This window comes from Capricornis sumatraensis, chromosome 12, assembly GCF_032405125.1.
Source record: "Capricornis sumatraensis isolate serow.1 chromosome 12, serow.2, whole genome shotgun sequence".
In the NCBI taxonomy this organism is placed as follows: Eukaryota; Metazoa; Chordata; class Mammalia; order Artiodactyla; family Bovidae; genus Capricornis; species Capricornis sumatraensis.
In genome coordinates, this window is record NC_091080.1 from 24,779,344 (window position 1) to 24,795,305 (window position 15,962).

A 15,962-nucleotide genomic window follows, 5' to 3' on the forward strand; every position below is an offset into this window, starting at 1 on the left:
ACATCACTCTTATGACTCTGCCCACTTTTTTCCTCATCAAAGGGTCACAGGTAAATGTTGATATGTTCTAAGGCAATCCCATGATTTGTACTAAGACACAAATCAACGAGGCCTGCCTTCTTTCGGGTTTTCAGCCACTCTAATATTCCTTAGGGGCTTACCTCATGTTGGCTTTATGAGCAGTAGAAACAGCACCAGATTCTGAGTTGGAAAAACGACTTTTAATCCTTACTCTGCTTTACTGTTATGTGTGTAACCTTACACAACTCACTCGGTTTCTCTAATAAACCAAATAAGCTTCTGTTTATGCACCAGTAAATTAGAAAAAACTTAATTCACAAGGTTGTTTAGTGATTAAATGCGATAATAAGTATTAACTGAATCTAATCCTAACATTTTAAATCACTTCTGTGAACTAAAATACCAAGTTATATGCCATTCTTATTTCTGCTGAATATAAGCCAAGCAATTCCACTCAAAATTTATGTACTAATTACAGATCAAATCTTGGAGCATGAATCATTAAAATTAGCATCCTTCTTCAGATTTAATAGCATAGCATTCTACAACTGAAATAGACGTGTAGTTAGACACATTTATTTTACACTCCTTTCCTAAAAACCTCACTAAAAATGACAGAAAAGGAATTTTTAAGATATAAAAAGCCATGAGCCCACAAAAATTGAGAGAATGGGTGAAAAGACAATAGCAACAAAAATTTGGAAGCTGGAAAGCAGATGGTTGAGTGACAAATGACTTAGCAAACACTAGGAAATCAAATCTTTAGCAAACAGTGGGGAAAGCCAAGAACAAACCCAATTTAAACTGTAAAATCCCCAAAAGACTCAGGAATTGGCAGTACCACATACATCTGAAGTGGGATGTGGGGGAGAGAGAGTGCTAAAATAAGAAAGATTGTTTAAAAGTCTGTTTAAGAAGCAACCAGCCCCACAGATACCAACCACCCCTCCCCAACCCCAACAAAAAACTGAAAATATATTGTCTAGTGAATATAAAACACAAGATCCTGGGATTGAGAAAACGAGGCACAGCAATATGCAGGAGAGCATACCGAAAACAAGCTGACTGAGTGAAGAAACACATACGGAGGTGCCCGGACAGGTTACCATAGAGTGAAGCTAACAAAACCTCTCAGAATTTCAAATCAGCATTTTACTCCCCTACTCTCACACACAACCACCACCTAAGGAAAGGCTGTAACACAAAAGATAAAGACCAAACAAATAAAAACTATGAGAGTAAAAAATGGAGGACACAGATCACACATGGAGAAGAAACCCTAGTGAAAAAAAAAAACAAAACTAACACTTATACTCAGCTAAGAGAAAGTACAATTGCTACTAGAACAGGATAGATACTATTCACAAGGACCAAAGACAAAAGCTCTTGGAAATTTAATATATGATAATTTATGATAATAGATGAAAACTCAACAGCAGTAGAGCAAAAGAAAAAGATAAAAAACAGCAAAGAAAATATGAGAAAGTCAGAAGATTGGTCAAGAAGGTCTATCATCCCAATAAAAGGAATTTGAGAAAGAAAAGAGAAATCGGAAAGAAATAATCAACAACCTCATTCAAGAAAAAGTCCCAAAACTAAAAGGCGTTTCCAGACTGAAAGGGCACACCAAGTATTCAGCACCCTGAATGAAAAGAAATCCACATAAGGAACCCTCACTGTTAAATTTCAGAACGCTAAAAACAGATACACTCTTAAAAGCTTTCAGAGATTTAAAAAAATGAGAGAAGGGAAGAAAAGAGAATAAATAATAAGAGGACAGGGGTAAAAAGGAAAAACAAAACACACACAGGCCACATGTAATATCTGTAAGCCATAAGAACAGCTTCAAACTTCCCAAAAGCAACATGGAAGCTAGAAAGCTATGGAGCAAAATTATGAAATAATACACTTTCCAATCCAATATCCTTTACCTAACTGTATAAGGGTAATATAAAGCCATTTTAAAATATCGAGCAAGCCAAGGAAGAATACGACGTGGGTCACTGAAAAATGCAGCCCCAACCACAGCACCCCACAATATTAGTAAGTCTAAAAGGCAATTAGTCCAGAATGAAGATCAGAGAAATATGAGAGACTTCCTCAGAAAGATAAAAGAGGTAACAATACCTGATATGTCTGAACATCTCCAGGGACATTTGACGAAACGCTGAGTCAGTGATTACTACAGAGAAAACTAAAGCGGCAGGGAGGCGCGGAGACAATGAATTCCAGCCAGATCAGCCTATGGAAAAGCTAACAGTCAACAAGTCACACTGAGAACTGCTTATCAGCTCTTAAGTCTCCTACATTTAAGTACACCCAGAAGATCAAGAATTGCCAGACATCTGAGGAGAGGCTCTATTACAAAAGGTTAAGCCCAAAACCCAAAAAAATGGGAAGAAAGGCAACCTGGAGGAAACAGATGATGATGGAGAAAAACTTGGGGTAAGGGAACCCACTACTAACATTTGTAAATGTTAAACAATACACAGAAATATACATACAAGTATACCATACATACTAGATGGCTGGGATAGGAGGAAGGCAAGTGCAGGACATTAGACAGGCTAGGAAAAGTTATATTTTACAAGAAAACTGAATAATCAACAGTGATGCAATTGTAACTATTAAGATGAAGGGGGGACCAGGAGGAAGTAGGACCAGCTGAGTAGATCATGACAAAGTTAATCTTCATTTTCTACCCAAGAAGTTACTAAAGCCAAAAACAAAAGCAAGTATTTGTATCTAACACATACTTATACAAAGCAAACCTAAAGGAAATCAACTTTGAATATTCATTGGAAAGACTAATGCTGAAGCTCCAAGATTCTGGCCACCTGATGGGAAGAGCCAACTCATTGGAAAAGACCCTGATGCTGGGAAAAATCGAAGACAAAAGGAAAAGAGAGCAGCAGAGGATGAGATGGTGAGACAACATCACTGACTCAATGGACCGTAATTTGAGCAAACTCTGGGAGACAGTGAAGGACAGGGAAGTCTGACATGCTACAGTCCATGGGGTTGCAGAGAATTGGAGACGACTTAGCAACTGAACAGTAATATAGAGCATATGAGTTAGAGACATTTCAAAGGACTTTCCAAATTCGTTTCATTCTTACAAAATCCTATGCGATAGGTAGATACTATTCTCCCCACTTTCTAAAGTGAGCAAACTGAGGCACAGAGAGGTTAAGCAGCTGGTGAACGACAGAGAGGGTGGCTCAGACCTAAGCAGTCCACTCTCCTAACCACCTGGCTGCACTGCACGGCGAGTAGTAATACAGGCGGTTATTTAGAGACTAGGAGATAAATATCACAATCGTCATCTCCAAGAGGTGAAAGTGACTGCTTCCAGGGAAATAAAGAGGGCAGGAAGCTTTTGTTTGTTTTGATAAGCACGCAAACTATTTGGCTCTTTAAACTGGGCAGGTACAACATAAATAAAAATTAGATCTTATAATCTAGTATTTCACAGTTAAAGTATTTTATCTGATGCAACCATCCTAAGAAGTTGGCAAAAATGAGTATTACTTCTATTTGATAAGAAAACTCAAATTCCTCATTAATATCTATTTGAGGAACTGCTCTATATACAGGTACTGTATTTAGAAGATAAATATCAATTTACCTTAAGGTATGAAATTTCTTTTCATTTTGTGGCATTAAATTATATGATCCTGCATCTCCAACAGTTATGCTTAAGGTGAGAGACAATACAAGTTTTAAACGATACAAAAGGCAAAGAAAGGTCTGCTCATTATTTCAAAAAACACTTAGCTCTTGCCCTTGAAGAATTCACGGTCTTGTGGGGAAAATGGGTAAACGTAATTTTAATTGAATGTGCACAGTGCCTTGAATAGAGGACCACTAAAAAGGGCTAAGGCAAACATTTCTTCAAGAGAATGCTACGGAGGGAACATCTGAGCTGAGTCTTAAAGGATGAATGGAAGTTTGACCAATTTCACAGAAGAGGCTGTATTAACAATCACAAAACACTGAAAACATCAGTGTGAAATACCTGCATCTTCCCTGTGTTGTAACAGTAAGTTCACATTAAAGGCTAACCTAAGACATTACGTGTTTGGTTTGCTAGCCACCCAGTTGTGTCCAACTCTTTGCAACCCCGTGGATTGTAGCCCACCAGGCTCCTAGTCCATGGAATTCTCTAGGCAAGAATATGGGAGTGGGTAGCCATTCACTTCTCCAGGGGATCTTCCCAACCCAGGGACCAAACTCAGGACTCCTGCACTGCAGGCAGATTCTTTTACCATCTGAGCCACCAGGGAAGACATGAAGACATTAAGACCTTTTTAATGAGAATGATTTTTTTTTTTAAAGATCATACATAATCTTAAGGCCTGATCATGTTTTCTAATCTTTATAGTCTCTGCCAGTAGCCAACACCAGTAGACAAGTGCTACCAACATTTTAAAATTTACTGTGTGTCAATATTATTTCAAAAGATGACTAAAGAACAGCCAATCTTCATGTATCCTACCACCTAAAAGTTTTATTGCTAATGTGTTTTCTAAGTCATAACACCGACATTACAATGTATCCTTTTCTCCCATGAGATCCATAGGTGAAGCCCAGAAGACAGAAACGACACAGAAACATGGGAAGAAAAAGGTAAAAACAATTTTTTAAATCATTATCACTTAACAATTTTTTTCCAAACTACAGTGATAATCTGCAGTAAAATGCCAAGAAAATAATACACAAATTTACCAGATATGAACTTTACAGCTATTTTAGGGGTCATTTTGATATTACAGAATTTAAAGGATGTTAACAAAAGCTCAAATATGTGGTTAATTCAAAACAGGTACAGTCAACTCAAGTTACTGTACACCAATATTTAATCATATTTCTCAGTATCTGTTTTGCCCCTTTAATTTCAAACCATTCTACATAATTTGCCCTTAATCAGTCCTCATCTCAGCTGCTATATGGAAAAATTGATTCTGTTCTAATATCTTAAACTGGGACTCTAGCTCTATAGTTAAAAACCGAATTGTAAGTAGCAACATCTGACTTTAATCGTCTGGAACACCATGTTATGGAAAGCTCTATCATGCCCTACCACCAGGAGGAGAAAACAAAAAGGAAAAAGTCACGCCAGGAGACCACAATGGTAATTAGTAAAAATCATGGCAGGTTTGAATTCAAAGTGTGTGGTTTTCATTTGTGTATCCACTCATCTTTTACTTCTCTAAATTTAGCATCCACATAATATACCTGTTCTTAGATCACACTCACTAGATTTAGAAAACCTGAATATCTGAGGTAAGTTAATTATTTAAAATTATAGATGTGTATTAGCATGATTTGATAAATTTAAAGGTTTAGCAATAATTATAATACAACTATTAAGGAAATCACCTCCTAGAAGAGGTCTCTCTTTTAAAGTATAGCCTTGTATACATGATACAGAATACATGTGGCTAGATAACAAGATTCTATATATGACTTAGAAAAATAAGAATCTTCAAAGGCAAGAATTTAAATTATTTCAATTAACCATGCCTTTAGCTTATATCTTTTAAGTAATTAAAAAACAAAAAAGAAGGCCTCACTGAAACATTCGGCTTTTGTTTTTCTAAAATGGCAATTCTTTTGAAATATGCTCAATTTTTCCAAAGTAAAAATCACAGATATACATTTAGAATGTAAATGTTCCAACTGGCTTAGTAAAAGTTCAATCACAAAAATCTCCAATACTAAAATATTTAAGTATCTTTCACATTTATTCAAAGTTCCACAGTGAAAATGAATAGCCTCTGTCAAAACTCCTTGATCAAAACTATTATTTTGATCAAGGTTAGTAAGGCAAATCTGTGAAAAGAACATTCCTTTAAAAATCGACTTAATTTAAAGCCATGTAGTATCATGAGAGATTTCACAACTCTTCTAGCTGGCCAGCTTCAAAGACACAATTTGATTCAGAAAATCACCATATTATTACCAATCCTACTAAGAAAACAATGGTCTAGTAATGTATTTTAGGCTTTCTGTATTTCTCTGGTCAGAGAAGAGAACAAGTGGAGTAGATTAGCAGGAGAACAAAATCAGTTTCATGTCTCTATAAATTCAACCCTCCAAGACATTCTCTTTCTTTACTCTTTAAAACAGCTACCATCTTGATCTACTATGCAAAAGGAAAAACATACTGCATACTACCGTCAAAGATAAATTGGGCTGTTTTTAAGTGTATGCCCCTCCTCCCCCACAAAACACTTTACCATTCCCATTTCTTTACTGCTCAGATAAAACGACCATTAAATAAGTACACAAAAGTCGGTCAATTAGTTTGAGAGCAACCTGTATAACCCAGCTTAGGTCACCTTTCCTATAATATCTGACTAGGAAAAGCAGTAACATGATCTTTTTCAGACTAATAGCAAACACAGTAGAACTTTGGGTCATCCAGTTCAGTGAAGGAGAAACAAATGTGGGAACCACAACCTCCCCTCCTGCCCCCAAGAGATGATCATAACGATTTTAGTAAGTCAAAAGAAGATATGAACTATTAAGCTGGGTTAGCAAAAATTAAGCTTCTGTTCATAATTAATTCTAAAAAACCATCTCGTAAATAACAAAATCTCTTGGGGCTCCCATACCTACTATTAATGTTCAAAAACTATTTTGTCAAGTATTGTTTACGTTTTACTTGGACCACTTCCTAAGCAGTTTGAAACCATTCCATCACACTCCTGCTCTAGAAAACTTACCAGAAAAATGCTCGTTCACCTCTAAAGAGGAAAAAAGTAGATAATGCTTTTAGACTAACCCTGTGCATATGCAGTGACTAAATAGAGGAACTCTTGAATCTGTTGAATGCCTGCAGAAACACGGCGTGAGCTTACCTCTCGTCCTCGCCATCCACCAGGGGTGTCGTCAGCGGTAGCACCTTCAACGGGAAAAGAGAAGCAGAGGCTGCAAGGCTGCTGCTACTGCCATCTGAAACTGCTGACACTCCCCCACTGTCACCACTGATGGTCTGAGGTAAGCCAACTAAGGAGGGTTCCGCTGGGCGCCTGGCATCTTCGATTTGGCTTCCAATTGCCTGAGCTAATGATTGTGCGGAGAATTGAACAGAACTGAGTGGTAGCTGTTGTGCCAAAGGCAAATTTATATTAGATGCTAGCAAGGGAGGCTGACTGACACTTTGAACCAAATTACCATTCTGAGTGGCAGGGGCTTGTGCTATATTCTGTGACGGAACCAAGTTTGTCGGGGCAGAAGGCAGTCCAGAAGGACCAGCTGAACTAACCTGATTTGTAACAGAAATACTACTACCAGAGGGCAAAGGACTAACTGCAGGCAACTGCTTCGAAACCACTCCTGGAGCTACCGACTCGACCCCCTGTGGCTGGGGAGGCACAGGTAACAGGGTACTCTGGGGTGCAATGACCAGTTGCTGAGGAAGGCTTGAAGCGCTGGGCTGAACTCCCTGATGAAGGATCGCAGCTGGAGCAGGTGGCACTATCTGTGAAGACGGAGGAGCACCTTGCTGGATAACTGAAGGTGTGACTTGGGCGGAGGGCTGCTGCAGTGCCGATGGTAGGCTTGTCTGTTGACCAATATTTGCGATTTGACTGCCGGGAGGTACCGCAGCTACTGTCGTGTGAGCCTTGCCAACAGGTTGGCCAGCTGCCCCTGCAGGTTGTGCCTGGACTGCCGCGGGCTGCACTGGGAGCTGGATGCTCTGTGGCTGAGCCATAGGAATCACCGTGGCTCCCACGGCCACCCCTGCAGAAGTGGGCTGTCCAGAGGATACCGCTGTTTGGAGAAGCGGTGAGGGCTGAACATACTCGGAGGCTGGGTTCGGAGTTACTGATGTACCGTGGCTTGGGGCCATCGGAGTGGCCACAGCTGGCGCCGGCTGGCCATATTGTACCTGTTGGGGTGGCGCCCCTGACAGGGGAGCTTGCACTTGGGGGGCCGCCTGGGAATACGGCAGTTTGGGTTGAGCCAGGCTGGCGATGGAAGGCTGCTGACCTAAAGCCGAAGTGACGCCCACCACGCCAACAGGTGACGGCTGAATACCGGCTTGCAGAGGTACTGGTGGAAGACTTGGCTTCGGCTGATAGCCCAGTTCTTGAGACGGTAACTGAACCTGCGAGATCTGCGACTGAGAAATACTCTGAGGGATGCTAACTGCTGAAATGCCCTGTGGAGCGGTGCTGCTGAAGTCCATCTGCGGAAGGGCCACCCCTGGAAGGGTCGGGGGCGGCTGCGGCTGCACCGGCGGGGCCGCCAGGGTGCCCATCTCTCCGCTGCCCACACTCTCCGTGTAGTGACTCAGTGTGCTGACGCTGCTGCTCACAGAGCTCCCACTCGTGCTCTCCCTCTCGGAAGTCGCTTCGGTCGTGTTCTGTCTTACACTTTCCACCACCTTATTTACCACCACCCCTTCGGTGGCAGGTACGGCGGCGTTTTCTTTTTCATAGAACTCAGTGCAAGTCCATCGACCTTTTTTGAAAGGCTCAGAAGTAGAATCTAACTTCACGACTCTGAACCTGGACGTGTTAACGGTTGGCTGTTGCTGCTGACTCGAAACGGCCCCCACTGTCATGCCCACTGCTGCACTGGCAGCGCTGTTAAAGGCCGCGGAGGAAGCAATCGTACCATTGCCCATGCCACTCAAGATATTCACATTAACCCCGCTGCTCACTGCAGGCCCGACACTCATACTAGCAGCACTGGGGATACTGCTCACACTTATATTAGCGTTACCAAGCATGCTGCTGGTCACAGCAGGATTAAAACTACCCACAGCAGTGATGTTAACGTTATTCATCGTATTGGTGCCCGTAACAGAATTTATACCTAGGCTGCCGGTAGTACTCGGAGCACGGATACTAGTCATGACAGATGCCGGCGAGCCACTCGATGATACAGCAGAAGTTGGTGCAACTGGCATAACACCATCAGAGCTTCCCGCGGCGGAGAGTTTTCTGGACACTGGGCTTGAGGGCGGCCCTCCAGGGATGGATGTACTGGCCACACCGGCATGGGATGGATGGTGGTGCCCGTGGTGCAGGTGGTGGCCATGAATGGGATGGTGGGGATGGAGGGGGTGTGGATGAGCACTCCCATTGATCACAACGTTCTGTTGTGGAAGGTGAGGCAAATGAGGCTGAGGAAGGTGGGGCTGGTTAGGAGAGACCGCCCCAGGTGTCTCGGCTTCCTGGAAGTTATTGAGAGTCTCTTCCGAGGAGCTGCGTTCAGGCTCCCCTAAGTCCGTAGCCCTGGAAAGCGACACATCAAGGATCTCGGAAGACGACAGATCTTCCGTATGAGACTCATCCAAGTCGTCGTAGCTCTCCGTGTCCTCTGCGATGCTGTTGTTCGAGCTGATGCTAGCGGAGATCTGAGCCGGGGTCACGCTCGTTATCTGGAAGCCACTTTTCTTTTTCATCTGCGTTCCGCCTGGCGCAAGAGGCTGTGCCTGCAGCTGAGCCTGCGAAAGGAGGTTCAGGCTTTGTGGAGGCGGAGGCTGTGGTCCCGACAGAGAAGATGCTGCAGGAGGCAGCGGCTGGAGCAGCGACGGAGGCGGAAAATCCTCGGCAGATGGGGCACTACTACCGACGCCGGTACCTGCTGCACCGAGAGCTGAGGCGCTGCCCCCGCCGCTGCCCCTTCGAGGGAACATTGCCGGGTGCGCCATCTTCCTAGCACTCATGTCTGCAGCGGCCGCGGCTGCCGTGGACTCGGGCGGCTGGTGCATTGTGTTGGGTACCGGGGCGGGGGGCGGAGAAGGCGAGTGCAATTTCCTTCTGCACCGTAATCTTTGTATTCAAGACGCCGAGGAGGAAAACGGGACCTGACGCTCCGCCCGGCGCGATTCCCCCACCTCCTCCTCCTCCTCCTCCGCCGCAGGCGCCGGCCGTTCCTGCCTTCGAGGCCGAGCTTCGGGAAGGGAGGATGGACGAGGGTGAACGGGGCGGCCAGGGACCCGAAGGGGGGCACCCCTTCAGTCCTTCGCCATCCACTTTCCCCTCTGGCCTCACACCCCCTTTATACTCCGCTTCACGTGGGGTGCGGGGCGGGAGGGAGGGGGTGGGGAGGGGAGCGGGGAGGCTAGGGGAGGGGGGTGGGAAAAGCCAAGAAATGCCCACCTTCTCCGGACAACTCCGGAGCCACCTCCGCCCCTCCTCCCGTCGGCGGCGGCGGCGGCGGCCGCTGCAAAAAGCCTCCCGGTCGCCCTGCACGAAGGCGGCGCCGAGCGAGTGTCGCCTTCCCCTCGCCGCCCCCCAGCGCCGCCGCGGCTGCCGGCGGCGAGCCCCGAGCTCAGTCAGTGTCGCTCAAACCTCCGCTCCCGGCCCCGCCGGCCCGGCTCGGGCCTCCTCCCCCCACGGCCCCGCGGACCCTTTCAAACCCCCTGGGCTCGCGGCGGCTGCTGCTGCTCCGTAAGGAAACGCTGGCCGCGACTGGGGCCGGCGCGGCGAGGCTCGGGCGGCGGGGCGCCCGGTACGGTGAGCCCAGCAACGGGGCGCGGGCGGGCGCGCAGAGACGCCGGGTCCTCGCGGAGCACGGCCGGGGCGCGGCGGCGGCGGTGGCAGCGGGAGCCCAGGGACCGCTCCATCACTGGCAGCCATGGAGCCCGAGCATTTTCCTCCCTCCGGGCAGGCGCCTCAGCTCGGCACACGTCCTCGGGGAGGAAGGGGCCGGCGCCCGAGCCTCCCCGGAGGGCGGCGGGACGTGCGCTGAGGAGCGCCGGCGGTGGTGCGAGCCGCTTCGTCCTTGTCCTCCGCAGCCGGTTGGTCCTCTCACCCCCGCTGCTCCCGCGGCCCGGGCGGGAGGGGGCCGCAGGCGACGGCGACTCCTCTCTCGGCGGCGTTGGTGGCCAGACGGGGCTGGTGCAGCGACTGCAGCCGACGCCGTTCAAAGGAACGAGAGGTGGGGTTTGGTCGGTGTCGGCGAACGGGGCGGGTGAGTGGGTGGGTGCCGAGGGAGGGCGGCGGGCGAGGAGGGGGCTGTGGTGGTTGTTACTAGTGCTCTTCTCCGGCTCCGCCGTATCCCCCGGTCTCTCGCGGCATCGGGAGAGGAGGGACCAGCGCCCGAGCGCAGGAGGAGGAGGAGGGGCGACCGCGGGCGAGAGGAGGCGGAGGCGGTGGCGGCGGCGGCGGCGGCCGGAGGGGGCCGGCTGAGGAGGAGGGAAGATGGCGTCTGCGCATGCGCCCCGGCGCCGCAGACATAAAGCCGGGTCTGGCGGTAGAAGGAGGCGGCGGCGGCGGCGGGTCTTCGGGCCTCGCCGAGCGCCGGGTGTCCCGGCGGAAATTGCCGAAGGTTGACTGAGGCGCCGGCGGTGCGGGGGTGGGGAATTTCGGCCGCGGGGGAGAGAATCCGGGTCGGCCCATAGCGGGGTGGGGCGGGGCGCGGAGCGCGCGCGCCTGTTAGGCGTGTCCGCTCCTTTTTCCACACGCGGCCGGCGCGCGCGCGGGCACGCGGCGGGCGGAGGGGCCCGCGGAGGCCGCCCGGTCACCGGGGCTCGGGTGTCTGCGCCCCGGGTGGTGTGGCCCCCGCCAGCCCCCGCCTGTGGAATGGGTAATGAGGCTTTTCTCCGCAGCAAAAGCATCACGAGTTTCAGTTCCCAGGAGTCCGCCGCCGCCACGACATGAGTCAGGCGTTCCTCCTAGGCGCGCGGCTGGGCCCTCCTCTTCGCCTCGCCGCACCTGGGCTTGCCCCCCAGGCCGCGCCGCCCTCGCCGGCTCCGAGGGTACCCCCGAGCCGCGGGGTCCGCGGAAGGCCGGGGGCTACTCGCGAGCGGCGCCCCCTTTTGTGCTGCGCGGTGGCAGCTCCCATGCGGTCCCCTCGACCCCTTCGACGGGCAGGGGCGAGCGAGCCGGCAGATGTTGCTGCTTTCTGCCCTCAACGGCCGGAAGGAGCTCATCTCCAGAAAGGGAGCGCTTGCAATCCGTCGTTACCTGGAGGGAAGCAGCCCAGCAGCCCGGCCCAGTGGGGGAAAAAAAAAAACTGACCTCAACAGGTGGAGCTAATCGCCCACAGGGATAGCTTTCCCTGTAATTCTCCAGGCTGTAGCCCGCATAGGTTTTGACTTGAAAGACAAAGTGGCCTGGTCATGGTGGCAACGCGAGGACAATGATCAATGAAGACCACCTTTGCGATTAGAAAAAGAACTGTCTGCAGTTCCAGTTTGGAAAAAAGAAAGGAAAAAAAAAAAAAAAGAAACACCTGCATAGTTCTACAGAAGCAGGGTTAAGTTTGATTGGAGGCAACTTAACTGGAATTTGCTGCTCTGGCCATTACAAGTCAAAACGTTCTAGCCCTAAGCATATTTGACCACTAAACAAAATGTACTTCTCACCTAGAAACCAAGAAAACAAAAACACAGTTTAGGAAACCTCAGAAATTTTTTTTTTCAACTTAATGTTGAGGGACTAAACGTTTATGGTCAGACCTCTGATTCACTAAATCTCACAGACCAGATCTAGCAGTCCTATTTCAGGAGCTTGTTAAAAACATACATGGCAGGGTTTGAAAGATGCATAATAGTAGATTCAGCATGTTACCTTTTAGCTTTCTCTAAACTTGTCCCCTCTTTCCATCCCCTAAAAGGTTAGGAGCCTCACCATTCTATTGCAGTATAGAGAAGCACAAGCTCAACACCCCTGTATAGCTTGTACCAGTTTTGATACATTGCTTTTTCTGTGCTCTCCTTCACTAAATTCAGAAGTAGGACTACGTGTTTTTAACGAGTTCTGGGGTCAGTAGGAAGTGCATGCCTGCTCAGAGGCAGCAGACTTTGTGATCGCATGGACTGTAGCCTGTCAGGCTCCTCTGTCCATGGAATTTAACAGGCAAGACTACTGGAGTGCGTTGCCATTTCCTTCTCCAGGGGATCTTCCCCACACAGGGATCAAACCCCCAAATCTCTTGCGTTGGCAGGCAGACTGTGCCATTAACCACTGTGCAACCCAGAGGACATAGGTACAAAGTTCAGTTCAGTTCAGTCGCTCAGTCGTGTCTGACTCTTTGTGACCCCATGAATCGCAGCACGCCAGGCCTCCCTCTCCATCACCAACTCCCAGAGTTCACTCCAACTCATGTCCATCAAGTCGGTGATGACATCCAGCCATCTCATCCTCTGTCGTCCCCTTCTCCTCCTGCCCCCAATCCCTCCCAGCATCAGAGTCTTTGCCAGTGAGTCAACTCTTCACATGAGGTGGCCAAAGTATTGGAGTTTCAGCTTCAGCATCAGTCCTTCCAAAGAAATCCCAGGGCTGATGTCCTTCAGAATGGACTGGTTGGATCTCCTTGCAGTCCAAGGGACTCTCAAGAGTCTTCTCCAACACCGCAGTTCAAAAGCATCAATTCTTCAGCATTCAACTTTCTTCACAGTCCCAACTCTCACATCCATATATGACCACTGGAAAAACCATAGCCTTGACTAGATGGACCTTTGTTGGCAAAGTAATGTCTCTGCTTTTGAATATGCTATCTAGGTTGGTCATAACTTTCCTTCCGAGGAGTAAGTGTATTTTAATTTCATGGCTGCAATCACCATCTGCAGTGATTTTGGAGCCAAAAAAATAAAGTCTGACACTGTTTCCACTGTTTCCCCATCTATTTCCCATGAAGTGATGGGACTGGATGTCATGATCTTAGTTTTCTGAATGTTGAGCTTTAAGCCAACTTTTTCACTCTCCTCTTTCACTGTCATCAAGAGGCTTTTTAGTTCCTCCTCACTTTCTGCCATGAAGGTGGTGTCATCTGCATAATAGCGTTTTGCCAAGAGAAGGCACTGGTCATAGCAAACACCCTCTTCCAACAACACAAGAGAAGACTACACATGGACATTACCAGATGGTCAACACCAAAATCAGATTGATTATATTCTTTGCAGCCAAAGATGGAGAAGCTCTATACAGTCAGCAAAAATAAGACCAGGAGCGGACTGTGGCTCAGACCATGAACTTCTTATTGCTAAATTCAGACTTAAATTAAAGAAAGTAGGGAAAACCACTAGACCATTCAGATATGACCTAAATCAAATCCCTAATGATTATACAGTGGAAGTGAGAAATAGATTTAAGGGCCTAGACCTGATAGATAGAGTGCCTGAGGAACTATGGACTGAGGTTCGTGACACTGTACAGGAGACAGGGATCAAGACCATCCCCATGGAAAAGAAATGCAAAAAAGCAAAATGGCTGTCTGGGGAGGCCTTACAAATAGCTATTAAAAGAAGAAAAGCGAAAAGCAAAGGAGAAAAGGAAAGATATAAGCATCTGAATGCACAGTTCCAGAGAATAGCAAGAAGAGATAAGAAAGCCTTCTTCAGCGATCAATGCAAAGAAATAGAGGAAAAGAACAGAATGGGAAAGACTAGAAATCTCTTCAAGAAAATTAGAGATACCAAGGGAACATTTCATGCAAAGATGGGCTCGATAAAGAACAGAAATGGTCTGGACCTAACAGAAGCAAAAGATATTAAGAAGAGGTGGCAAGAATACACACAAGAACTGTACAAAAAAGATCTTCACGACCCAGATAATCATGATGATGTGATCACTCATCTAGAGCCAGACATCCTGGAATGTGAAGTCAAGTGGGCCTTGGAAAGCATCACTAGGAACAAAGGTAGTGGAGGTGATGGAATTCCAGTGGAGCTGTTTCAAATCCTGAAAGGTGATGCTGTGAAAGTGCTGCCCTCAATATGCCAGCAAATTTGGAAAACTCAGCAGTGGCCACAGGACTGGAAAAGGTCAGTTTTCATCCCAATCCCAAAGAAAGGCAATGCCAAAGAATGCTCAAACTACCACACAATTGCACTCATCTCACACACTAGTAAAGTAATGCTCAAAATTCTCCAAGCCAGGCTTCAGCAATATGTGTACCGTGAACTTCCAGATGTTCAAGCTGGTTTTAGAAAAGGCAGCGGAACCAGAGATCAAATTGCCAACATCGCTGGATCATGGAAAAAGCAAGAGAGTCCCAGAAAAACATCTATTTCTGCATTATTAACTATGCCAAAGTCTTTGACTGTGTGGATCACAATAAACTGGAAAATTTTTCAAGAGATGGGCATACCAGACCACCTGACCTGCCTCTTGAAAAACCTATATGCAGGTCAGGAAGCAACAGTTAGAACTGGACATGGAACAACAGACTGGTTCCAAATAGGAAAAGGAGTACGTCAAGGCTGTATATTGTCACCCTGCTTATTTAACTTATTTGCAGAGTACATCATGAGAAACGCTGGGCTGGAAGAAGCACAAGCTGGAATCAAGATTGCCGGGAGAAATATCAATAACCTCATGTACAAGGTAGGTGGTCACAAATACTGAAAGGGAGATGGTAGTAAAGATCAAGTTCACTTGAAAACATCAGACTTGTTTTATGATATTCGTGAATTGATAGGTGAATAATTGGATTTTTTACATAACTGTGGCCATTGAAGATGGGAGGAGAAGGGGATGACAGAGGATGAGATGGTGGGATGGCATCACTGACTCAATGGACATGAGTTTGAGTAAACTCTAGGAGTTGGTGATGGACAGGGAGGCCTGGCGTGCTGCAGTTCATAGGGTCACAAAGAGTCGGACACGACTGAGCAACTGAACTGACTCACTGACTGATGGCCATTTACAAAAATAATTATTGTTTTAAGACTACAACAGCCTTTGCTTTAAGAGATACACCCAATTAATGGCCACCATTCATTGCTGAAATGAAACTCTGACATGCTTTTTAAATAGTTTTTGAACGGAAAATAGGAAGTAAGTATCCCAGAAAATTGAAAGTGCAGTGGAATATAGTGGGGCTAAATGTGTCTCTGAGCTACTATGTGAAAGAAAATACTCACTGTCCCTCACAAGTTGGCTTTTAGGTCAAAGTTTTAAATTACCCCCAAACAACAACTTAACATGCCTGGGATCACCTAAATACCCACCATGATTCTGCTGATAGAG

General features: G+C 46.9%; 1 protein-coding gene across 1 annotated transcript in view; it reads right to left on the reverse strand.

The window, feature by feature from the left end:
- Nucleotides 1-9,754, reverse strand: part of TSC22D1 (TSC22 domain family member 1) — a 122,158-nt gene extending 112,404 nt beyond the window's left edge. Inside the window, exon 1 of the mRNA XM_068984202.1 lies at nucleotides 6,888-9,754. Within this exon, the coding sequence (XP_068840303.1) occupies nucleotides 6,888-9,754 (2,867 nt within the window). The remainder of the gene's footprint in view (nucleotides 1-6,887) is intronic.
- Nucleotides 9,755-15,962: the final 6,208 nt, after the last annotated feature.